General features: G+C 35.4%; 3 protein-coding genes and 2 long non-coding RNA genes across 5 annotated transcripts; 3 read left to right on the forward strand and 2 right to left on the reverse strand.

The window, feature by feature from the left end:
- Nucleotides 1–1,441: 1,441 nt before the first annotated feature.
- LOC108469446 (receptor-like protein Cf-9) lies at nucleotides 1,442–5,126 on the forward strand. Its single transcript, XM_017770326.2, has 2 exons — nucleotides 1,442–4,788; nucleotides 4,891–5,126. The coding sequence occupies exon 1, from the start codon at nucleotides 1,495–1,497 to the stop codon at nucleotides 4,762–4,764; it is 3,270 nt and encodes a 1,089-aa protein (XP_017625815.2). The 5' UTR covers nucleotides 1,442–1,494; the 3' UTR covers nucleotides 4,765–4,788; nucleotides 4,891–5,126.
- Nucleotides 5,127–8,302: 3,176 nt separating this feature from the next.
- On the reverse strand, nucleotides 8,303–9,257 carry LOC108468912 (uncharacterized). The gene is made up of 2 exons (XR_001869010.2): nucleotides 9,010–9,257; nucleotides 8,303–8,719 (listed from the first exon to the last, which is right to left on the reverse strand). It is a non-coding gene; the product is annotated as an uncharacterized LOC108468912 (long non-coding RNA).
- Nucleotides 9,258–11,890: 2,633 nt separating this feature from the next.
- LOC128296675 (uncharacterized) lies at nucleotides 11,891–12,943 on the forward strand. The gene has a single exon (XM_053032127.1). It carries the CDS (start codon nucleotides 11,891–11,893, stop codon nucleotides 12,941–12,943), a length of 1,053 nt encoding a protein of 350 aa, XP_052888087.1.
- Nucleotides 12,944–19,730: 6,787 nt separating this feature from the next.
- On the forward strand, nucleotides 19,731–20,240 carry LOC108468549 (uncharacterized). Its single transcript, XM_017769429.1, has one exon. It carries the CDS (start codon nucleotides 19,731–19,733, stop codon nucleotides 20,238–20,240), a length of 510 nt encoding a protein of 169 aa, XP_017624918.1.
- Nucleotides 20,241–21,541: 1,301 nt separating this feature from the next.
- On the reverse strand, nucleotides 21,542–23,532 carry LOC108469323 (uncharacterized). Its single transcript, XR_001869077.2, has 2 exons — nucleotides 23,281–23,532; nucleotides 21,542–22,989 (listed from the first exon to the last, which is right to left on the reverse strand). It is a non-coding gene; the product is annotated as an uncharacterized LOC108469323 (long non-coding RNA).
- Between the last annotated feature and the right edge of the window lie 3,272 nt (nucleotides 23,533–26,804).

Consider the following 26,804-nt stretch of genomic DNA (forward strand, 5'->3'; position numbering starts at 1 on the left):
TATGATTTGTTGGTTGAGTCTTAGTATAATGATTAAATTAAGGTTTATTGATAAAATAAGCCCCAAACTTTAAAAAAATTAATTAGGCATCTTTTAACTTTTTGTTCCCAATTGAGCCCCTAAACTAATAAAACTGATTAAGTAGTTACTTGGACTGATGTTGACCGTTAGTATTTAATGACAATACTGATGTGGCCGTTAACAAACGCCATGTCAGTGTTGATTACTAACGTACCACTATGGCGCCAGCAAAATTTTTTCAAATAAATAAAAATATTTTAAAATTATTTTTGAATAAGTAAACAATGAATAACTCAATTCCTTGTAAAAAAAAATTGTTATGTGTATCATATGTTATTAATTCTGCTAAACCTAAGAGCATTAATCGATTTGATAGTTGAAATACATAAACTTTTATTCAACATTCATAACTTTCCGCCAGCATAGCTTTTTTTTTTTTTTTTTACCATTTTGGAGCAATTTCCAGGAAAGAGTTAGGAAATGCTCAACATTTGTTCCAACTTGCTTTAATGGCCAATTCTCTTGACTTATTTTATAAAATAAATTCTTTTGACTCAAACAATAAAATAAATTCAAAATCATATACAATCAGGGGTGAAGATAGAAAGTTCTTTTAGGGGATTGAAATTAAATTATAATTTTACGATAGTAAAAATACAATTTCACCATTTGAATGATTTATATATTTTATAATTTTTAAAGGATTAAATCAATTTTTATTATTTTTAGGAATGACCAAAGTGTAATTTTATCTTTACTAATTTGAAATTTTAAAATTTTAAAGAACTTAAATAAAAAAAATTCCATTTTAGGGGGTCGAGGCCCCTACCAACCTCCTTAGATACGCCATTTAATGCAATTACCACTAATTTCAAACATGTAAACCAACTCAACTTTAAGAGACTTTACTTGGTTGTCTTTAAAGTGATGGTTAACTAAAATGAATTAAAAAGACGAAGTATTTACTTAATTTTTTTATTAATAATTAAAGAAAAAGTAGGATAATGATTTAACTCGAATTTTCAAGTCGTACAACACAAACTGCAATTAAGTCAATAGATTATTAGTAAGTTGACTCTATAGTTAAGTAGTTATGATTAATATTGATAGTAACTGAAGCATTAATTAAGTTATAAGTTAATAAATGATAATATAAGACATGTTAAACCAATTAACAATATTATTAATTGGACTTTAATTTTAAATCGATAAGTTGAAAAGATAAATTCTTAGAATTAAAACCATAGAGACTAAATTTCAAAAATTCAAAGGGTACAAGAACTAGAGACATTATTAGACCACAAGTTTTAAATATCAAATTAATAAAAAAGTAAAAAGTAATTTAAAATATGGTAAATTATTTTTAACTAAAGTAAATAATCTAATTCTATAAAAGGACTTGGTTGTTGTTATGATAGACATCCCTTTGTTTCTTAACTTTGTACTTGTTTGTCTTTTGAAGAAAAAAGATATATGGGAACCCTTTGCCTGGTTTTGGTGATCTTGCAACTTTCATGGAGTTTGTCTTCCTCTGTTGCTCCTCCATCCTCTCATTTGTGTCTCCCACATCAAAGAGATGCTTTGCTCCATTTTAAAACCACCATTTCTGTTGATTGTGATTATTATTTTGATGGAGATGTTTACCCCAAGATAGACATAGAGTCATGGAACAAAAGCATCGATTGTTGTTCATGGGAGGGAGTGGAATGCGACAACGTGACAGGTCATGTAATCGGTATCGATCTTAGTCACAGTTGTCTTGTTGGTTCTCTCTTCGCAAACAACAGCCTTTTTCAACTTCAAAACCTCCAATGGCTTGATTTGAGCTTCAACAGACTCGGGGGCTCTCTTCTTGAGAACACTAGCAGCTTGTTTCACTTTCATGGACTCCAACGACTCAACCTTGCTGATAACTTTTTCTATGGCACCATCTCATCAAATTTATTTAGCCAGTTGGTGAGTTTAACCCATCTTAATCTCTCTTATAATGGCTTCTATGGCTTGATCCCGCATCAAACCAATCTCCTAGCAAGTTTGGTTTCACTTGACCTTTCCTTTTACAGTTTCGAATTAAGATTTGATGGCCAAGGTTTTGACATGCTGGCAAGAAACTTGACCAAATTAAGAAACCTTGTGCTTGACCATGCAGATATGTCTGATGTTGCACTCACTTCCTTTCTAAACTTGTCTTCATCACTTGAACATTTGAGTCTCAGTAGGTGTAATTTACTTGGGGAATTCCCAACTCAAGTTTTTCAGCTTCCAAACCTCAAAGTTTTAGATTTAAGTATGAATGAAAATCTCACAGGTTATCTCCCTAACACAAGCTGGAGTAGTGGCCTTGAGTTGTTGGACCTTTCCCATTGTGGTTTTAGGGGGTCAATTCCAGCATCATTTGGAAATCTCACTCAAATCATTTCCGTTGATTTAAAAGGAAATTCGCTTGAAGGACAGATTCCAGATGTTTTTGGAAACCTTAGAACATTAACTTCTTTGAGCTTTTCTTCATGCAATTTTAGTGGTCCACTTCCAATAACTATCTTCAACCTCACAAAAATTACCCGTTTGGATTTGATAAATAATCACTTGGAAGGTCCCTTGCCAAATCATGTTAGTGAGCTTCAATTTCTAGAAGAACTTTTGTTATATAATAACTCTATAAGTGGTGGAGTACCATCTTGGCTGTTTGCTCTGCCATCTCTTCTAGAGTTGGACCTCAGTTGTAACAAACTAGTTGGTCCGATTGATCGAATTCAGAAGCTTAGTTCCATCCAATTTGTTCATTTGAGGTATAATAACATTGGTGGTTCAATACCGTATTCCATTTTTGATCTTGTGAACCTTATTTCACTTGATTTGTCATCAAACAACTTGAGTGGTCCAATACCGGGTTCTATTTTTGATCTTGTGAACCTTCATTCACTTAATTTGTCATCAAATAAGTTGAGTGGTCCATTGCCAGATTTCAATTGTGATCTTGTGAACCTTACTTCACTTGATTTGTCATCAAACAACTTGAGTGGTCCAATACCAGATTTCAATTGTGATCTTGTGAGCCTTACTTCACTTGATTTGTCATCAAACAACTTGAGTGGTGTGATCAAGTCAGATATGCTTTCAAAACTCACGAGTCTTGAATTTCTTTATGTTTCAAGTAATAGTTTATTATCATTAAGCACAAGCGGCAATGATGTGAACTATTCTTTCCCCCGGCTTGAAAGTGTAAACTTCTCTGGTTGTAGCGTAAGGCAGTTCCCGAATTTCTTTCGAACATCGAACTTGAAAAGTTTAGATCTTTCCAATAACATGATTTCTGGTGGAATTTCCAAATGGGAAGCTGAAGGGTGGGAAGTATTGATATGGTTAGATCTTTCTCATAACTTTTTGACTGCTTTGGAGCAATTTCCGGGAAACAATTTGCGATATCTGAACCTTCATTCCAACTTGCTTCAAGGACCAATTCTCTCAACTTGCTTGAATCCTCAAATTCCAATTTTAAGGGGGTTGGAATTTTTCATCATTTCAGAGAATAAATTGACAGGAAACTTCCCTGCTTCTATTTGCAATTTGAGTTCACTTGTTCTTCTCGACTTGTCCGAAAACAGCTTGAGTGGAATTATTCCTGATTGTCTTGAAAATTTAAGCCATCTCGAGATCTTAGATTTGCAAATGAACAACTTCATTGGCAAGATCCCTAATTCTTTTGTGAATAATCGTTTGAGGCGTCTTTTACTTAATGACAATCGATTGGAAGGATTAGTACCATCATCTTTGGCTAATTCTACTTCATTGGAACTTTTAAATTTAGGGAACAACAAGTTAATGGATAGATTTCCCCATTGGTTAGCTTCGATTTCAAGTCTGCAAGTTCTTATCCTGAGATTTAATAGATTTTATGGATCGCTGCCTCATTCCATAGCTTCGTCTGACTTCTCTGCATTGCGAATAATTGATCTCTCTGCAAATGAGTTCACTGGCACATTGTCCACGAAACTCTTACGAAATTTGAGAGCAATGAAAGATAAACCTAGAAAGTGGTTAACCTCCTCAAATTCATATCTATTTGGAATGATAAAAGACAGTTTTATTTATGAAATTCCTGTGAATGTAACAACGAAAAGATTGGAGATAGAATTGAGAAAGACCTGGGACATTTTCATATCTATGGACTTGTCAAACAACCAATTCTTCGGAGAAATTCCTGAGGATGTTGGGCAACTTATTTCCCTGCAAATGCTCAATTTCTCTCACAACAATTTCACTGGTCCTATCCCAGCATCGTTTGGAAATTTGGTAGCACTTGAATCATTGGATCTTTCATCAAACAAGCTCAATGGCGGGATTCCTTCTCAAATGACGAATCTGACATTTCTTGAAGTATTGAATCTTTCAAACAACAATTTTGTTGGACCAATTCCTTATGGGAATCAATTCGATACATTTGATAATGATTCCTACAACGGTAACTTGGGATTGTGTGGATTACCATTATCCAAGCAGTGCATCAACCATCAGGGGCCCGACCCGCCTTCACCATTGGTGGTGGAACATGAAGGTTCTAAGATACCCTTCTTTTGGCAAGTTGTAATGATGGGGTATGGAAGTGGAGTAGTGATAGGACTGAGCCTGGGTTACATTGTATTCACGACTGGAAGACCATGGTGGTTTGTTAGAAAGGTGGAGAGAGACTGGCAATACAATTTCACGAAGTGGGTACGAAGAAACAAAGGAAGAAGAAACTAGCTCTGCGTCCAACATCTTGCTTAGGTGAGTTTCTTTTCTAACAATTATCTCATAAGTTTCATCTTTCTTAATCTAATATTTAAGTTAAAACTTTTTTTTATTTTATTTTTTTGTAATTTGTGATAGTGGCATTGGAATTCAAGATTGAATTGGATGGAAAGATTCATCATTTTAGTTCCTTGGGAATGATTTGAATAAATAAGTGGGGTTGTTGTGAATTTAACAAATGATATTAGTGTTTTTGTGTTGATCAAAATTTCTAAATTTGTATTTGTGGGTGTTGTGTAGTTATGTTTGTTACAAGTAATATTATCCTTTCTTTCGCATGGTTACTATATTTGATATATTATTAAATTTATACACTTTCGTATTGAGTTGATCAAAAGTTCTAAAGCTTTAAAAAAAAAAAAGTAAAATTTAAAGATATCAAATGATTGCTATGCTAGCAATACTTTACTAAAGGTGGATAGTTGGAGGCCTCCTAATTATGTGGAAATAATTTTAAGAATCCATCAAATAGTGAAAAGATACACAAAAGAGAATATTGATATATGATATCTTGAATTTTTATTTAAACATTCTTTAGTAAAAGAATGTACATTTTGCACATGGTGGATGTGTTGCTTTCTTAAGAACAAATTCAAAAATTCTCTAAGTTTGTTTTTAATCTTAAAAAATTAATGTAATTGTCTTCTTTATTCACTTATATCCAACTTCAAGTTGGATTGAAGTTATTAAAATTGAATAATTAAAATTATATTAATGAGAATGAGTTGTGACCACAACCGATGCTGATTATTTCCTAGAAAAAGGAAACAATGTCCAAAAAAATATATTGTAAAATAGACATTTGGACATGTTAGGTTATGAATTGATTATATATTAGCGGTTTAATCGCTAATTTATGATAATGAATGTGAGAAAATATTTTTTTTTTGTTTAATAGTACTACAATTAGGATTAGTTTCAACCTTATTATTAGACACCGGTAACCTAACATTTAATTAGTAAAACCTCTAACTTTAAAGTTCAATAGGTTAAAACAAGTTACCATTATGTGTTCGTAATGTACGAGCAAAACTCATTTTAAAAAATAGCTTTGTTGAAACTAGTACGGTCCATTGCGTATAAAGGATAAGTTTAAATACTCTTAATGAAGTTCACTGTTTATTGTTTAAATGGCTAAAAAAAAAGCAATGAAAACATTAAAAAAACTTTACTTGTATAAACATAAAAAATCATGTCGTTTTAACAAGTAGAGGTGGAGTCTCTCATTTAAATGTTTATTACGAACAAGATGCACATGACTATATTAGTGGTAAAACAACCTTTGAGGGAACCATAAATGAATATTATGTGTGGTAGATTTCAACTTCTAATATTAAGAGTTTTGGTTCAATCTTCGAACACCGACAACATTATTAGAACTCTAGAATATATCCACTAATTGATAGTTCAAATCGAGAAATAATTTTTATGTAAAATGATATCTCATTAAAAGATACGTCTTGCTTAACTTGAGCTACAACTACCTCGATGGCCCTCTTCTTGAGAACAACCAGCAGTCTGTTCCACTTTCATGGACTCCGACGACTCAACCTTGCTTACAACGCTTTCGATGGTTCTATCTTAACAGAGCCATTTAGTCAGTTGGTGAGTATAACCCGTCTAAATCTCTCTTAGAATGGGTTCTTTAGCTTGATCCCGCATCAAATCAATCTTGTCGGACATCTACGTATCAAACCATTAAGAGCATGAAAACAGTATACATGTTACTAATATTATAAGCATTAAAACTTATAATAAAATATTTCTATTAAACAATTTTCACGACAAATATTATATTTATATTTAAATTAAACATATTACTAATAAAATTAACTATTTACAACTAAGTAAACAAACTAATTACAAGTAAAAAATTTAAATCTCACTCATAAAAATATTATTAATATCTAATTCATTATAGTAATTACAAATATATCCAACATATTACAGAAATTTGCTTAAATTTAAAAAAAATCCTACACAATTGAACTACCAAATAAAATATATAATATAATAAAAATATAATTACAATTTACATATTTTATAACAAATTTAAAGTTCATACGTATAAATCTTCTTTTATAATAACACTAAAGCCTGTAAAACGAATAAAAATTATTAAGTTAAAAATAATATATTACAACCTAATAAATTTAGATTAATATGATGAAGCTTATCTAAATTTGAAAAATTTCCCTGAAAAGAAATTCAATTAGTTTTTATTACACAGATTTTAAGGCTTAAATAAGCACCAACAATTTTGATTTTGGCCTCGGTAAACCCGATTTTTTTTACTATACCAAACATGTAATATCTCTTGCTCAACTCGACCAGTGAGTCCGAGCTACAGGATGTCATATTTATTATTGAGGCAACTACAATTAATTACAACATAATTTTTATCAATTCAACACTTTATATTCATTAACATGATCATTACATCATTATATCATAAAATATAATTTGATATGGGGTTTGTACGAGATTACAAAAGCTCTTTTGATAACTCGAGACTATTTGAGAATTAAAATTTAAAGTTTCAAAATGTTTCGAACTAGCATCACGACATCAGGGGTGCAATGTCGCGACTTCCAAAATAGTAGGTTGGTGACACAACTTAAAAACCAAAATGTAAATTTCTCAAACTTTACTGAGTTGGCGTTGCGACACCGAGGTGTAATGTCGCGGTATTGAAAACAGTGAGTCGACGTTGTGACCTCAAATAGGGAAAGCCACAATGTTAAAAGGTGGTGTTACGACTTTGTAGGCAACATTATATCCCTTTTTCTTCAATTTATCATTTACCATAATATGCAAATTTTGTAACCTATAATATAATGGCAACGAAACTCATGATCAAAGTCTAGACATATCCAAGCTATTTACTAATCATAACAAGCCAAGTTACCACATTTTTCAACTTAAACGCATAAGGCTTAGGTAAAATTTGAATTCAAGATCCAAGTGGCATTGGCATAATCAAACTAGGCACAAACTAGACCATATATCAAGCTTAACATGCAAACACAACCTTAGCTACAGGTACAACATTGACATTCACATTAGGATGATTGTTTACATAACACAATGACCCTATATACATGCCACAATGTTAGGACCAAAATGAACATATTCCTATCATCTTGATGATAGTGTGATATCCACGGTGATCCGGTTTGGTGAGTTCCATAAGTTGGGGATCTACATGTAAGGAAAACAGCCATAAGTATGCATTCAATGCTTAGTAAATTCAAATGAAAATTACAACACTTACCTTGCTCATAGGTGAGCATGTAATCTACCAAAAGTTAGACATACATTTAGCTAGCACATGTCACTAAATGTCACAACAAAGTGAACATAAGAATCATAAGTATTCATATGCATTAAACATGACAAACATAACTCAAACATTACCAATTTGCACCATTTCACAAAGGTTCATCACATTTTCATATACTTTCATTATGTCATTAATCTACGCACATACTTTTTCAGCATATCAAATCTGGTTAATTTTCATTTTTCCGTTTCAAATTTTAATTTCAATGTTTCATTCAGTGGAACCTTAATAAAACGGACTTGGACACGTGGGTGAACTACACCACACCAAGCTATCGATATACAAAGCCCGTAGGCATCAAATGCTTAAACATATTTGTAGGACCAAATTTATGCCCAGGCCCAAATCTCACAAACCCAAGACCCATTTACATCTAAAACACAGGCCCAAAAATAAACCCAAACAAGGGCCAAACAAACAGAAACCTAAAGTTGTTGCTTGAGCCCTCACGCTGCACGCCTCTCACCAGCGTCCCACTCCACCATCCACCGCACCTCCGAGACATGCGCTACCAGCAGTCCCTCTTTGTCACGCCTCGTGCTTCCGAGATATCCGCAACAACACCTGTAACAGGAAGCAAACAGATAGCAACCAATAGAAGATTTTATTTGTTTTTCTAGGCTATAAAAGCCATTCTAAACAATGTAAAGGGGTCGTTTTTTTTTACTACAAAAATCAGAGAGAAATATATGAAAACAGCAAGTTTTGGGTAAAAGCTTTCATACATCCGAATAGAATAAGGTGGTTACAATCTTTTCTTTTAGTTTTTTAATCTTTAGAGCCTTTTGTGGATTTATCTTGTATTTTTGAAAAACAGAGTTTAAAAAAATAAAAAGATTTTAGGAGGGCCTTACCTGGTTTCCGACGGTCGCTGATGAGCGCTCAGGGGAGGGGAAGCGCTGCGATGATGGGCGCTGCGCCCTAACAGAAGGAGAAAGGGGGCTAAACCCCTTGGTTTTCTTTTTTGAATTCAGCAGAATGGGATTAAAGAAATGGGGTTTTTTTTTAATTTTAATGTTAATGGCAGACAACCAACTTTTTTGGTTTTAATTACAAAAAGAGTGGACCACTTAATTTTTTTGGGCTTATGGCGCGCCTAGTCCCCCGTTTGCGTGTGGCCACTAGATTGAGTCCTTTTATGCTATTTTTTTATTTTTTTAAAAATTGGCCCCAAATATTTGCGCGCCTCTTCGTTTTAGTCCTGTATTAAATGCTGTACATTGGGCAAAAGGGAATTTTCCATTTTTGGTCCCCCTAGTTCACATGAGCGTCCAACGTGGTCCCCCTAACCTTTTTTAATTCCTATTTTGGCCCAAAAACTCCCATTTTAATTTGAATTAAGCCCATTTTGATTATTTAAATACTTTTAACATAAAATAAATTATTTTTGTTTGTAATATTTATTATTTTTATTTTATTATATCCTACTATTTTTTAATTTTTCTATCCCACTATTTATTATACTATTTTTATTCTATTACCTATTATACTTATTATATTATTATTTTTTAAAAAATTGTTTTATATTATTTTTATTTAACTTAATCAATTTGAGTTATGTTTCACATTATTATATTATTTACTTATTTACATATTTGTTATATGCTTATTATATATGTATATTTTAAAAGTAAAACTAATTATTTTATGTATAAATTTTATTATATTTATTATATTATTTGTTATATTAATTTTTTAAAAATCATTTTTGTACTCTTTGTCTTAAATATTTTTTATATATATATTTATATATATTATTAAAGGTTAATAATTTTAAATATAGATTGTTATACTTACTATATTTTGCTTGTTATACTTTATTTATTTTACTATTTACTACTACTACTTTATTATTATTATTTATAACTTTTTATATTTGTTTTTCACTAAAGTTTTTTTTTCAAATATAATTATCAATAGATCTATTATAATATTTTTATTTATTTATTTTTATATATACCATTGTTCTTATCTGTCACTATTTTTATACTAAACTATTATTATTTATTATTTTGCACAACTACTAATTTACTATAATTATTATCTTTATTTTACTTTCATCACTATATCTAACATCATCATTGGCTTATTATCTTCCTTTCCATTATGCATTTTTTTTAATCATTGTTGTATTTATCATGTTATTACATTCATCACTACTGTTATTACTACTGTTCTTAATTTTCTTTATGCTTGCTATATTTTAGTTATTAATATATGCTATTAGGGTTATTATATTGCTATTTTCATATTGCATGTTATCATTTTTTTTGTTAAGTTTCAACCGCCCAAATTCATTTTATTTAAAGATTTATCCTCGATTGTTTTCAAAATAAAGGCAATGTTCGATATTTAGGATCTTTGGGAAGATTGTGCCCTAACTTACTGGGTTCTAATTTTCCTCGTTAAACCTAAATAACCGAGTACCCTTCTTAAATCTAATTGTATGAAGTTCAAATAAAAACCTATTCTTGAAATTTAGGATGTTGCACCCTAACTTACTGGGTGTGGCATTGCGATTTTGAGGGTAGGGATTTCTAAAATCAAGGCCATACCTGGCACTTGGGAGTTTTGAAAGATTGAGCTCTAACATATTGAGTTCTAATTTTTCATGAGTCCCGAATGACCAAATACCCTTCTCTTGAACCTTCATACATGACTTTTAAAAAATCAAAGACTAACTTAGTTCCGAAGGTCTGGAATGTTAGACCTTAACTTACTGTGTATGGCATATTTCTCCTTCGAAATGAGTGGGTTTTTACATTTTATCCAATTTATGTTTTTTTGTAAGTAAGAAGATCGTACTCTAAAATCTTTTTAAGTTTCGACATCAAGATATTAACCAATCAAATAAGGTACCAATTTTTGGGCGTTGCGAGGGTGCTAACTCTTCCTCGTACGTAACTGACTCCCGAGCCCGTTTTCTTAAATTTCGCAGACCAAAAATCATTGTTTTAATAAGGCCAAATGTTTTATTAAAATGATCAATTTTAGGGTGGCCCAATCACACCTCAAAAAGGATTGGTGGCGATTCCATTCATATTTTTAAAGTCGATCCCCGTTTTTCAAAATTTAAAAATAGTTTCGACAGCTTGGCGACTCCGCTAGTGACCTATAAGAGAGTTAAGCCGCGATTTGATTACTTTTTGTCTTTTTTCGAAAGTTGAATGTGGTTTGGAGTCTACGATCCTCTTATTGCATTTCATCTGTTTGGTGTTATGTTTTTCGGCATTTTTTTTTCAAAGTTCTTTTATATCTTCTGTCATGGCATTGTATGACCGTTGTGGTCACACCTCTTAAGTGGGAGTGAGAAGCTATTTCCTTCGTGAGGTTTTCACCTCCGTGCAGGATAGTGGATCACTTTCGGGATACATCCGTACCTATGTCTTCGTGAGGTTTTCACCTCCGTGCAGCCATAGGGAAATGTATCCCCCTGAACTGAACTCGGTCTATATGAGCCTATAATGGGTAAGGATCGAGGAATCTGCTGGTTTAGGTACCTCAACTCTAGAACCAAACCACATATAGAGGAACCCTAAGGGCCCACCTTTGGAAGAACTACGCTAAACCCTAGTGATTACCCCCAATAGGTGCTTGTTTCTATTTTCTTTACTTTGAGTTATGTTTCTGATATATGATACTAACTTGCTGTGTTTTGTTTTGCCATATTTGCATGTCATTCCATATTTGAAAGGTGTCAATTCGTGTTTAATTTTCTGAATTAGAAAGCTCGTCATGGGGGACAAATTCCTTGATAAGGTAGAAAATAATGCGGATGTCCGTAAATGGTCAGAGATAACACAATTAAAGAAGGGAGACAGCCTAGCCAAGGGATACAAATATGAGTTATGGGATTATATTCACATTAGCGTGACTCAAAATAATCATCAGGAATTGAAGGAGATATGGGATCAGTGGGATGATGAGGCTAAACAATTATTCTACTGCAACTATGGAGATCTACCATACCTACTTATTATCAAAATAGACGAACACTTGTTCCGGGCCCTTGCTCAGTATTGGAACCCTGCATATAGCTGCTTCACGTTTGGGAGGGTGGATTTAGTACCCACGGTAGAGGAGTATACGACTTTATTAAATTGTTCAAAGGTACAAGTCGATAAGGCCTATTCGAGAGCTGCTTATGTTCCGGCGTTTTCGAAAAAGCTAATGAATATTACTAGAATGAGCGAACAGTGGGTTACGGTAAGGATCAAGCAGAAAGGGGAGTGTAAGTGCATCCCATGGAAGAATTTGCGAGATTTGACCCTAACACATCTTGATATAAAGAAGAAAGTAAACTTCTTCGCCTTGAGCATCTACGGGTTGATGCTCTTCCCTAGGGCATTGGGATATGTTGATGAGGCGGTCACGGATCTATTCGACCGACTTGATAAGGGAGTCACACCAGTTCCTGCAATTTTAGCTGAGACATTCAGGTCCTTGAACGCGTGTAGAAGGACCGGCGAGGGCAGATTTATAGGGTGTGCACAGTTATTGTTAATATGGTTTCACAGTCATTTTTGGAAGATAAACAAAGGTCATTATCGAGCTTTCTTTGGGAATTATTCCCCATTAAAGGAGATAGCAGCTACACCCAGAAGAGATGACATATCGGAAGAAAACTGGATCGTACTCCTGCGGAATCTCCAGGGAGAGGACATTGAGTGGAAAGCACATTGGTGGATGCCTAACAAAATTCTTTTTCGATGTGGGAGTTTCGATTGGGTCCCTTTGCTTGGGATCTGGGGAGCCATTGGATATGCTCCATTGCTCGTGCTTAGGTAATATGCAGCAAGACAGTTCATACCGGTAACCCATGGGCTTGCTCAATGCGAATTTTCGTATAAGGAAGATTACAAAAAAAGGGTTAAAGAGATTTCTAATGCTTGGAATCAGACTCGTCGAATGAAAAGGTTGGCTGCAGATCCGATGACGACCCCTGAGTATGATGGATGGTTGAGTAGACGAGTTAACGACAATATCCCTGGGTCGAGTTTAGAGGGTGCTCAACCGATAGAGGAGTATCTGCGGGTAGTTCCCTCCGAATTGAAAATTATAAAACAGGATTTTGAGAAGAGAAGTTCAGAGTTAGGGAAAAAGATAGAGCAACTCGAAGAGGAGAAGATATATCTAAAATTGGACATTGATGTCCAGAAATTAGACGCTGAGAAATTGATAAAGGGGAAAAGAAAAGCTGAAGAAGACTTGGATAGTTTGAAGAAAAATTACAAGGAGCTGAATATGTCGATGAAAACTGTCAGGTTGGGAAAAAAATCGAAGCAATGGCAACAAGAAATCCAAGAAGAAAAGTCTAAGGCTGATCAATAGAAGAGGAGGTTCTGTGATGCTCGAGCATGAGAGGAACCATTAAAAAGAACTATATCAGAGAGCCAAAGCAAAAATGTGACGTTAAGAGCTCGAATAACAGAGTTAGAAAAGACATTGCATCAGCATCGTAGTCGCAACTCTGTAATGGAATTAAAGGCTAGCTTAAGTGAGATCGAGAATCTGAAGGGGAAGATAAAAGAACTTAGGGCTGCGCTACAGGATTGTGAACACCGAATTGAATCACTGGAAGCAAATAGTGAGCAACTGGAGGAACAACTTCACCGGTCTCAAAATAAGGTTCGAGATAGAGATCACCTCATGGGAGAAGCTATAGTTCAGATTCGAGAAGTGGCGAAACATTTACAAATCCTGGCAGTCCAAGCTGATGTATTAAGTGTAAAATATGAGTCAGTATCGAACCGAGGCCAAGAGCTGGCTGAACTTCTTAAAAAAGTTAGAGCTCTGGGCATAAGGGCTAGGCCGTATATGTAGTCTATTTTTTATGTAAAGGATTTTATCTTTTAGTAAAGTTATTCTAAATAAAATTGAATCAGATTGACACCTTTTTGCATTCATGTCATGCATTTGCATTGCATAGCATCATAAACATTAAGTTACATAGAAGAACCCTATTAATTAGTGATAATTTATCTAGTTACCCTGGAACATCGCTACTATACACGGAGGAAAACAAGGGATATAGATCAGAGGTTAGAGAAATTAGAACAAATGCAAAAGGAGATGCAGGAGCAACTGCAAGCTCAGATGCAAGAACAGCTGGCTAGGATCCAGTAGGAGATGAGGGATCAAATGCTGCAGTCCCAGAAAAACATGTTGGAGTCACAGAACAACATGATGAGCCAGCTGACACAGCTGCTGAAGGGAGGGTCTGACAAAGGAAAAAGCCCTATGGGTGATACTGGGAATGACAACGATGACTCTGCTTATCCTACAAGCTTTGCCCCAGTAAACATTCAAACACAGCCACCAAGGGTGTCTGTTAATGTTAAACCTCTGTATCAAGCCAGTACTTTGGCACCGGTAAACTTTCCAACGGGCTCGTACTCTAACCTTGGAGACAATATGGCAAATCCCACGATCCCTGACTTCAATGAGGTCGAAGGGGAAAAAGTAAGGGAGGAGCTCCCAAAGCAGCTCCAGGATAGATGCAAATGGATAGAGGAGAAGTTCAAGGAGCTAGAGAGTGTTGATCATTATTGCGGAGTTGACGCAAAGGAATTCAGTTTGGTCCCAGACTTAGTACTTCTGCCGAAGTTCAAGATGCCAGAATTTGAAAGATATAATGGAACCAGTTGCCCTGAGGCTCACATTACGATGTTCTGCCGGAGAATGACGGGATATATCAACAATGACCATTTGCTGATTCACTATTTTCAGGATAGTTTGACCGGAGCCGCAGCCAAATGGTACAATCAGTTGAGCCGTGCTCAGGTCAAATCATAGAAAGATTTGGCGCAGGCATTCATGAAACAGTATGGCCATATGACTGATATAGCACCTGATAGGATTACAATATAGAACATGAAGAAAAGTTCAGGTGAAAGCTTCAGGAAATACGCTCAGAGGTGGAGGGAAGTCACTACGTAAGTCCAACTACCACTGCTGGAAAAAGAAATGACTATGCTGTTTATTAATACCTTGAAGGCACATTTCTTTAATCATACGTTGGGGAGATCAACTAAGAGTTTCGCTGATATAGTAATGTCTGGCAAAATGATAGAAAATGTAATAAGGTGCGGGAAGTTAGAAACGGGGGAAAGCATGAAAAAGTCAGCCCCGAAGAAAAAGGAAAACGAGGTAAGCAACGTGAGCTTAGGCTATTTAAAACCTGTCACCGTTAATCAATCAAGAACGATAGTCACAGGCCAGCAGGCTACACCAAGGCGAGAGTTTAACACAAGGCAGAATATAGAGAGGTTCCAGTTCACTCCTATATCAGTGACATATAGAGAGTTGTACAAAAAGCTGTTCGATACACATGTAATGGCCCCTTTCCACTTAGAACCGTTACAACCCCCATACCTTAAATGGTATGATGCAAATGATCAGTGCGAATACCATGCAGGGATTACGGGGCACTCGATAGAAAACTGTACCTCATTCAAAAGGTGCATAGAAAAGCTTATCAAAGCAGGTGTTGTAAAATTCGATGATACACCTGGTACGGGAAATCCGTTGCCCAGTCATACTGATAAAGGGGTATACGCGATAATTGAGAATATGGGGAAGAAAGTCAAGCTGAATATCGCGGAGGTGAGAACCCCAATGAAGTTAGTTTGGAAGGAAATGTAGAAGAAAGGTTTAGTCCCGCAGGGGTTGGGGGATAAAATCCAAGATACATGGAACTACTGTGAGTTCCATCATGAGAAAGATCACGAGATCCAGAATTGTATTGAGTTCAAGGCCTTAGTGCAGGGTTTAATAGATAATAAGAAATTGAAGTTCCTCGAGTCTATTGAAGAAGTGGATGTATGCTCTCTAGGAGGAGAGTCAAGTGAAGAAGGCTGCAGAGGCAACCGTCCAGTGATAATTATTTCGAAGCCCAGAATTAGTGAAGTAGAAGCAAGAGTTACACCAAGAGTTATAATCCAGAAGCCAATAGCTTTCCCTTATAAAGATAGCCATAAGGTGCCTTGGAATTATAATTATAGTATAGCAATTGCAGAGAATGAGGGTTCGATTAACACACTAAACACAGAAGCCGAACCAGCAAAAGGGAAACCCGTCATGCTCAAGCAAGAAGTAGAGAGATCAGAACCACTATTTAATGAGCCAGTAATGGAAAATGAAGCCAATGAGTTCTTGAAGTTCCTAAGACACATCGAGTATAGTGTTGTGGAACAACTACACCAACAACCGGATCGCATATCAATATTGGCTCTGCTGTTAAATTCGGAGGTCTACCGCAACGCATTGATGAAAGTGTCGAACGAAACCTATGGTGCGGATAACATTTCAGTTAACAAATTGGATCGTCTTGTCGACAACATAAGTGCTGACAATTTCATCTCCTTCAGCGATGATGAGATACCGCCAGGGGGTAGGGGGTCTACTAAGGCTCTGCATATCACTACAGGTTGCAAGGGGTATACGCTACCCAGAGTACTAGTTGATAATGGGTCCGCATTGAATGTGTTGCCTTGGTCTATGTTAAACCGTTTACCTATAGATAGTTCCCATATGAAGACGTATCAGAACATAGTAAGAGCATTTGATGGCACAGAAAGGAAAGTAATGGGAATGATAGAGGTACCTCTTCAGATTGGCCCAAACGCGAACGAGGTAAATTTCCTCGTGATGGATATTAAGACTTCCTATAACTATCTATTAGGAAGACCTTGGATTCACTCAGCTGGGGCAGTGCCATCCTGGCTGCACTAGAAGCTAAAGATGGTTACTGAGGGTTGGCTAATAACAATAAATGCAGAGGAGGATATTATTGCGTCAGTTACCAATGATGCACCCTACGTAGAGAATGACAACGAAGCGGTTGAATGTTCATTTCGATCATTAGAGTTTGTAAACGCAACGTTTATAGCTAAAGGAAGCAGGATTCCAATACCTAAGATATCAAAGGCTACGAAAATGAGCCTGCAGCTGACAGTTGGGAAAGGGGCGTTACCTGACAGAGGATTCGAGAGGCACCTCCATGGACAAGTTAGAGTACCAGTCTCGGTTAGCAAGTGGGATCGCTTCGATTTGGGATTCAGGCCAGATGCAAGCCAAGTGAAGAAGGATTTTGAAAGGAAACAAGAACAGCGGAGAGCGAGATTGAGTGGGACAGAAGTCAGGTGGGAACCGATGAGCTTCCTCTACATTTCCCAAACATTTGTATCTGGAGGGTTTATTCATTCTGCACAGGAGAGGATAAAAGAAGAAATGGTCGAGGATTTGTTGAAAATTTGGAACATCAACGCTACGTTTGAAGAGGAAGCAATGGAAAGGAATTTATCGGGCATTTGCCCATATGAGCCTGGGAGTGTTTTGAATAACTGGGCTGTGGAAGAAATTCCTGTAATCTTTAGAGCTAACACTGGGTAATATTCAAAACCCACTTGTTGTCTTCTAGCCTAGGGATAATAAGAATCTTTTGTAAAATAGGCTCATGTTCAAACATTATTATTTTCAATAAAAAATACATTTTCACATATCAGTTCGAGCAATTATTCTTTCTTCCTTTTAATTTCATACGCAATCATACCATACAAATGAATTATTCATTTCGTTTTCTTTGGGTATTCTCTTATACTCATAATAGGCCCCTGGATGTCAACGTCATGAGTAATGCTGATACGAGCCCGAAATTTCCTTTCAAGCGAGACATGTGCCTTGAGGGATTTCAGGATTTTGAAGAGGACGAGGATTGTGGTTTATCTCCCGATTTGTTAAAGATGGTGGAGTGATAAGAGGAGCAGATCCTGCCACACAAAGAGACTGCTGAGATTGTGGCCCTGGAAAAGGGGAGGGAAGTTAAAATTGGCACTTGCGTTAACGAGAAAACAAGACAGAACCTCATTGAGCTGTTGCAAGAATTCAAGGACGTCTTTGCATGGTCATACTAGGATATGCCTAGTCTAAGTACTGATATCGCAGTGCATCGTGTCCTTACAAAAAAGGAGTACAAGCCAGTTCAGCAGAAGCTCCGAAGTATGAGACCTGATGTAGTATTGAAAATAAAGGAAGAAGTCAAGAGGTAGTTTAATGCTGGATTCCTACAGGTGGTCAATTATTAAGAATGGGTGGCCAACGTCGTCCCTGTCCCTAAGAAAGATGGGAAAGTTCGGATGTGTGTAGATTACAGAGATTTAAATAAGGCCAGCTGAAAGGATAACTTTCCATTGCCTCACATAGACACTCTAGTAGTTAATACGGCAGGCTATTCGCTGTTCTCCTTCATGGATGGGTTCTCCGGGTACAATCAGATCAAGATGCATCATGAGGACATGGAAAAAACCATATTTATAACTTTATGGGGAACGTTTTGCTACAAGGTGATGCCCTTCAGGTTGAAAAATGCAGGAGCCACATACCAAAGAACCATGGTAACCTTGTTCCATGACATGATGCACAAGGAAATTGAGGTCTACGTTGATGACATGATTGCAAAATCCCGAACTGAAGAGGAGCATGTGAGAGTGTTGAGGAAATTGTTCCTGAGGTTGAGAAAATTCCAATTAAAGCTCAATCCATCAAAATGCACCTTCGGAGCTAGGTCCGGAAAGTTACTCGGCTTCGTAGTCAATGAGAAGGGAATCGAAGTCGACCTTGATAAAGTCAAGGCTATACAGGAGCTGTCTTCTCCACGAACTCCAAAAGAAGTTCGAAGTTTCCTAGGGAGACTAAACTATATCGCACGGTTTATTTCACAACTGACTGAGAAGTGTGACCTCATATTCCGTTTTCTTAAAAAGCACAATCCTAGGGTATGGGATGATAAATGCCAAAAAACCTTTGAAAAGGTTAAACAATATTTGTCCAGTCCCCCAGTGCTAACAACACTAAGCCCTGGTAGACCATTGATACTGTACTTAACAGTATTTGATAATTCGATGGGGTGTGTGCTCGGCCAAAACGATGAGACTAGGAGAAAAGAAAGAGCGATATATTACCTCAGTAAAAAATTCACTGAGTGTGAAATGAGGTATCCGCTAATTGAGAAGCTATGCTGTGCTTTGGTTTGGACAACACGAAGGTTGAGGCAATACATGTTGTACCATACAACTTGGCTAATCTCAAAGCCAGACCCTCTCAAATACATGATGGAGTCAACCGCTTTAAATGGAAGGATGGGCCGATGGCAGATTCTGCTCTCCGAATTTGACATAGTCTATGTAAACCAAAAAACTGTGAAGGGGAGTACAATAGCAGACTTCCTAGCCAGTAGAGCTTTGGAGGACTATGAACCTTTGAATTTTAGTTTCCCCAATGAAGACCTAATGTCTGTAGCAATCGCTGAATGAGACATGCCTGAAGATCATTCTTGGAAATTAAATTTTGACGGAGCATCAAATACCATTAGAAATAGAGTTGGGGCAATACTGATTCCCCAAATGGAGATCATTATCCATTCGCTTGCAAGCTGAATTTTGACTGCTCAAATAATATAGCAGAGTACGAGGCATGTATCATGGGAATTCAGGCAGCTATAGACTGCAAAATCAAAGTATTAGAAGTGTATGGAGATTCTGCATTGGTAATTTATCAGCTTAAAGGCGAGTAGGAAATGAGAGATCCCAAATTAATCAGTTACCGAAAGCTAATCCTAGAGTTAATTGAAGAGTTTGATGATATTACCTTTCATTACCTCTCGCGAGACGAGAATCAGATGGCCGACGCCTTGGCTACACTAGCTTCCATAATCAAAGTAAATGAACAGGAGAATATGAAGCCAATTCAAATGAGTATTTGTGAGGCTCCAGCTCACTACTGTAATGTCGATGAAGAGGAAGAGAGAGGTGATCATCCTTGGTATCATGATATCTTACAATATGTGAAGAGCCGTGCGCACCCAGATCAAGCAACCGAAAATAATAAAAGAACATTGAGGAGGTTAGCCAGTGACAATGTCCTAGACGGTGAGATCCTATATAAAAGGAGAAAGGATCAGGTGTTGCTAAGATGTGTTGACGCTGTTGAGGCAAAGAAAATTCTAGAGGAAGTCCATGATGGTGTCTATGGGACACATGCCAATAGTTTTACAATGGCTCGACAAATCATGAAATTCGGATATTAATGGTCCACAATGGAAGGAGATTGCATCAATTACGCGAAAAAGTGCCATAAGTGTCAAATTTATGGAGACAAGATCCATGTGCCTCCTTCACCCCACCATGTTATGACTTTCCCATGACCATTCTCAATGTGGGGCATGGACGTCATTGGGCCGATTTTGCCAAAGGCTTCCAACGGACATCGATTCATTTTTGTGGTCATTGACTACTTTACCAAATGGGTAGAGACTACTTCGTACGCCAATGTGACAAAGTCGGCGGTCAGTAAGTTCCTAAAGAAGGAGATCATATGTCATTATGGTATGCCAGAAAGAATCGTATCTGACAACGCGTTAAATCTGAACAATAGCGCAATAGTAGAAGTCTGTAGTCGGTTCAACATTAAACATCACAACTCATCACCATACCGCCCGAAAATGAATAGGACGGTTGAGGCAACTAATAAGAATATCAAGAAGATTGTGGGGAAGATGGCGGAGACCTATAAAGATTGGCATAAAAAGCTCCCATTTGCCCTTTATGCTTATCGAACATCTGTCAGAACTTCTACCGGAGCAACACCTTTCTCATTGGTTTGTGGGATAGAGGCAGTTTTACCTATTGAGGTCGAAATCCCTTCTTTCCGAGTTTTATTAGAGCTGAAGTTAGACGAAGTAGAATGGATCCAATCTCGTTACGATCAACTAAACTTGATTGAAGAGAGGAGGCTGAAGGCTATTTGTCATGGTCAAATGTACCAGAGGAGAATGATGCGAGCCTATAACAAAAAAGTTTACCCCAGGGTGTTCCATGAGGGGGACTTAGTATTGAAAAAGATTCTCCCTATGCAAAAAGATTTCAGGGGGGAAATGGATGCCAAATTGAGAAGGACCCTATGTAGTAAAAAAGGCTTTCTCTAGAGAGGCATTGATACTAGCAGAGATGGCTGGCAAGAGCTCGCCTAACCCAATAAATTTGAATTCTGTCAAAATATATTTTGCTTGAAGCAGTTGAGGTAAAAACTCGTAAAGGGCGAAAAAAATAAAAAAAAACAAAAAAAAGGGAGAGGCCAAGGTGAAAACTCGTAAAAGGGCGTATTGAGACCAAAGGGGTTTTAAATTGAAAACCCACAAAGGGCAATTCAAATTTCGATCCAAACTGGGGTAAGCAGCAGTCTCACTACACTTGAATCGACAAAGAGGAGATAAGCTACATCTTGGGGCATCAACAAAATGCTATGGATCCCTTGAGCGCGTGCCAAGTTTAAAGGGGTTCTCGAAGAGTTCGTACAGGGAAGCTCAAACTGCGAAATTTGGGGCACCTATTCTATTCCTTTTTATCCGTTTTTGTATATCAAACAATGTCTGCTTTCTTTGTTGATACATCTTTCGCAAATTTTGACTCGAATCAATTTCAGTTCTTCCTATCATTATAATCTTTTTCGAGTATTTTTATTGAAATAATGATTAATAAACTAATAATGCTCTCAGAAGAAGGGCTTGCATATTACTCTGAAAGGTTTCTAAACAGTACAAGAACCTGAAACAGGATAATTATTTAGAACTCACCGAGCTTAAAAGGGCTAGAAACGTGTGAGAAATAAGGAATTAACTGCATCTCCAAGTCCTCTTCTACCAAGCTGAACAAGAAGGCATATGTCAAGGATGTTACCTTAGTAAACAATGAGCGATGACAACCCAAAAATTAAAATTGATCATTCTCATGACATTTTGCATTTTGTGCATTTAACATCCATAATACATGTAGTTAGGAGTATTTGATTCATATTAATCATGGCATCCTAATCATCTAGCATAAGCATATCACTCTTCTACAGATGGATTCCCTAGTGGGCAATGGAGCAGATTTCAGCCACCAGCCTTATCTTCACTGAGCAGAAGTGGAGCAGTCTATATACCAGATCTTATCTTCACTGAGCAGAAGTGAAGCAGATCAAATTTTGGCAAGTCTTATCTCCATGTATCTAAGAATGGAGCGATTTTAGCCACCAAACCTTATCTTCACCGAAAGAGAGTGAGCGAGCTAAATACCAGATCTTATCTTCACTGAGCAAGAGTGAAGCAGATCAAATTTTGGCAAGTCTTATCTCCATGTATCGGAAATGGAGCAGATTTCAGCCACCAGCCTTATCTTCACTAAGCAGGAGTGGAGCAGGCTATATACTAGATCTTATCTTCGCTGAGTAGGAGCGGAGCAGATCAAATTTTGGTGAATTTTATCTCCATGTATCAGCAATGGAGCAGATTTCAGCCACCAGCCTTATATTTGCTAAGCAAGAGTGGAGCAGGCTAAACATACCAGATCTTATCTTTACTGAGCAGAAGTAAAGCAGATCAAATTACAGCAGATCACATCTCCGTGAAACAACAACGGAGCGTTTTGAAGATATAAGGTGCGGTGGATTGCGGCAAATAAGACAAGACTCAGCTAGCCCAGGCAAATTTGGCCCTTCTAAAATCTTTGCTCTATTCTCGTTACACGACAATGAGCAAATAAGGACAGCTGTAGGACCAAATTTATACCCAGGCCCAAAGCTCACAAACCCAAGACCCATTTACATCTAAAACACAGGCCCAAAAATAAACCCAAACAAGGCCCAAACAAATAGAAACCTAAAGTTGTTGCTTGAGCCCTCGCGCCATACGCCCCTCACCAGCGTCCCACTCCACCATCCACCGCACCTTCGAGACGTGCGCTATCAGCAGTCCCTCTTTGTCACACCTCATGCTTCCGAGATATCCACAACAACACCTGTAACAGGAAGCAAACAGATAGCAACCAATAGAAGATTTTATTTGTTTTTCTAGGCTATAAAAGTCATTCTAAACAATGTAAAGGGGTCGGTTTTTTTTTTACTACAAAAATCAGAGAGAAATATATGAAAACAACAAGTTTTGAGTAAAAGCTTTCATACATCTGAATAGAATAAGGTGGTTACAATTTTTTTTTTAGTTTTTTAATCTTTAGAGCTTTTTGTGAATCTATCTTATATTTTTGAAAAACAGAGTTTAAAAAAATAAAAAGATTTTAGGAAGGCCTTACCTGGTTTCCGACGGTTGCTGATGAGCGCGCAGGGGAGGGGAAGCGCTGCGATGATGGGCGCTGCGCCCTAGCAGAAGGAGAAAGGGGGTCGAACCCCTTGGTTTTCTTTTTTGAATTCGGCAGAATGGGATTAAAGAAATGGGAGGGTTTCTTTAATTTTAGTATTAATGGCAGACAGCCAACTTTTTTGGTTTTAATTACAAAGAGAGTAGACCACTTAATTTTTTTGGGCTTATGGCGCGCCTAGTCCCCCCTTTGCGTGTGGCCACTAGATTGAGTCCTTTTATGCTACTTTTTTGTTTTTTTAAAAATTGGCCCCAAATATTTGCGCGCCTCTTCGTTTTAGTCCTGTATTAAATGCTGTACATTGGGCAAAAGGGAATTTTCCATTTATGGTCCCCCTAGTTCACATGAGCGTCCAACGTGGTCCCCCTAACCTTTTTTAATTCCTATTTTGGCCCAAAAACTCCCATTTTAATTTCAATTAAGCCCATTTTGATTATTTAAATACTTTTAACATAAAATTAATTATTTTTGTTTGTAATATTTATTATTTTATTCTATTATATCCTACTGTTTTTATAGTTTTTCTATCCCACTATTTATTATACTGTTTTTATACTATTACCTATTATACTTATTATATTATTATTTTTAAAAAATTTTGTTTTATATTATTTTAATTAACTTAATCAATTTGAGTTATGTTTCACATTATTATATTATTTATTTATTTACATATTTGTTATATGCTTATTATATATGTATATTTTAAAAGTAAAACTAATTATTTTATGTATAAATTTTATTATTTTTATTATATTATTTGTTATATTATTTTTTTAAAAAAATCATTTTGTACTCTTTATCTTAAATATTTATATATATATATATTATTAAAGGTTAATAATTTTAAATATAGATTGTTATACTTACTATATTTTGCTTGTTATACTTTATTTATTTTTACTATTTACTACTACTACTTTATTATTATTATTTATAACTTTTTATATTTGTTTTTCACTAAAGTTTTTTTTGAAATATAATTATCAATAGACCTATTATGATATTTTTATTTATTTATTTTATATATACCATTGTTCTTATCGGTCACTATTTTTATACTAAACTATTATTATTTATTATTTTACACTACTACTAATTTACTATAATTATTATTTTTATTTTACTTTCATCACTATATCTAACATCATCATTGGCTTATTATCTTCCTTTCCATTATGCATTTTTTTTAATCATTGTTGTATTTATCATGTTATTACATTCATCACTACCGTTATTACTACTGTTCTTAATTTTCTTTATGCTTGCTATATTTTAGGTATTAATATATGTTATTAGGGTTATTATATTGCTATTTTCATATTGCATGTTATCATTTTTTTTGTTAAGTTTCAACCGCCCAAATTCATTTTATTTAAAGATTTATCCTCGATTGTTTTCAAAATAAAGGCAATGTTTGATATTTAGGATCCTTGGGAAGATTGTGCCCTAACTTACTGGGTTCCAATTTTCCTCGTTAAACCTAAATAATCGAGTACCCTTCTTAAATCTAATTGTATGAAGTTCGAATAAAAACCTATTCTTGAAATTTAGGATGTTGCACTCTAACTTACTGGGTGTGGCATTGCGATTTTGAGGATAGGGATTTCTAAAATCAAGGCAATACCTGGCACTTAGGAGTTCTGAAAGATTGAGCTCTAACTTATTGAGTTCTAATTTTTCATGAGTCCCGAATGACCAAATACCCTTCTCTTGAACCTTCATACAAGAGTTTTAAAAAATCAAAGACTAACTTAGTTCCGAAGGTCTGAAGTGTTAGACCCTAACTTACTGGGTATGGCATATTTCTCCTTCGAAATGATTAGGTCTTTACATTTTATCCAATTTATGTTTTTTGTAAGTAAGAAGATCGTACTCTAAAATATTTTTAAGTTTCGACATCAAGACATTAACTAATCAAATAAGGTACCAATTTTTGGGCATTGCGAGGATGCTAACCCTTCCTCGTACGTAACCGACTCTCGAGCCCGTTTTCTCAAATTTAGCAGACCAAAAATCATTGTTTTAATAAGCCCAAATGTTTTATTAAAACGATCAATTTTAGGGTGGCCCAATCACACCTCAAAAAGGATTGGTGGCGACTCCATTCATATTTTTAAAGTCGATCCCCGTTTTTCAAATTTTAAAAATGGTTTCGACATTCAAATACATCCCTCCACCACACCAAGGTCTTCGTAGACACAATGAATACTTGAAGATCCACAACAAATGCTGGATCCCAAAATAACATGTCATAATCTCCATATCGTCAACTATCTCATACATAAGTGCGCATATGACTCTATTGACATACTAACTGTATCCTACCCTTTTATTAAGTTCAGATCGGCATCAATCATTAATAATTGCATATTCATATCTTGTATTGTCACAAATCAATTTTCTAATTCCATCAATTGAATCCAAACATATATTACACATACATTTAATGATACATTTTGAAATCCTTGTCATTCTTGTAGTTTCATTCAATAGATACAACATCAATCACTTATTTCAATTCAATTCAATCTCATCTATTATCCATGTATGCCAATTTTTATCAACATTTCAAATTATGTTCAAAAATAGATAAAAATGGAAACAACACAATCAAACCTTATTAAGCAAGGAAGGGTAGTAATAACCATAAGAACTTGCCTTTCAAAATACAAACGAGTAGGTTTCTCATGCCTATTATGCAAATTTAGCTTTTCCTCTACTAGTTCCACTTTTATCCAATTCCAGTTCTATACAAATATATATTTATACCAATCAATATCACATGATAACACATAATAGTCATTCAATGGATCACAACAATAATGCCACGAGATACATGATCTTAAATAATCTATTTTTTTATTTCAAATATATTTTGTATTTTATTCAATTTAGCCTCTGAACTCGAGATAAACATTTTTTTCGATTTTTAGCTTCGGATCAAAATTTGATTTCACATGCTTTCATTAGAGACATTATACTTTCTATTTTTAATGTTTGTGCAATTCGATTTCCCTATGCTTACGAGGCCTTTCTCAAAAAGATAATTCACTATCTTTCAACATCGTACAAACATAATTTAAGTCCTAATACCCCGATTTAACAACCTCACTTTTGCACTTAAAATATCAAGGTCTCTCTCCATTAAATTTTCTCATTGAAAACTTAGTTTATAAATCAAGTGACTAAGTTGTTTACTTATAAAAAGCACTAACAATAATAAATTTCTAATCAACATAATAAATGCTAAAAATCTCACTACAGAACAAGTCCAAACAATATTAAATTTTATATATACTCTTAAAAATTAAATTATATATATATATTCAACTTACAAATTATGATGAGTCTTTCTTAAATAATAAAAAATAAAGTTGTAAATTCATATTAAAATTCTACTCCCATTTTTTTTTTACTTTTGGACATTTAAAATTGATTACCTCTATTTTTTTAAT

This window comes from Gossypium arboreum, chromosome 8 (genome assembly GCF_025698485.1).
Source record: "Gossypium arboreum isolate Shixiya-1 chromosome 8, ASM2569848v2, whole genome shotgun sequence".
Lineage (NCBI taxonomy): Eukaryota > Viridiplantae > Streptophyta > Magnoliopsida > Malvales > Malvaceae > Gossypium > Gossypium arboreum.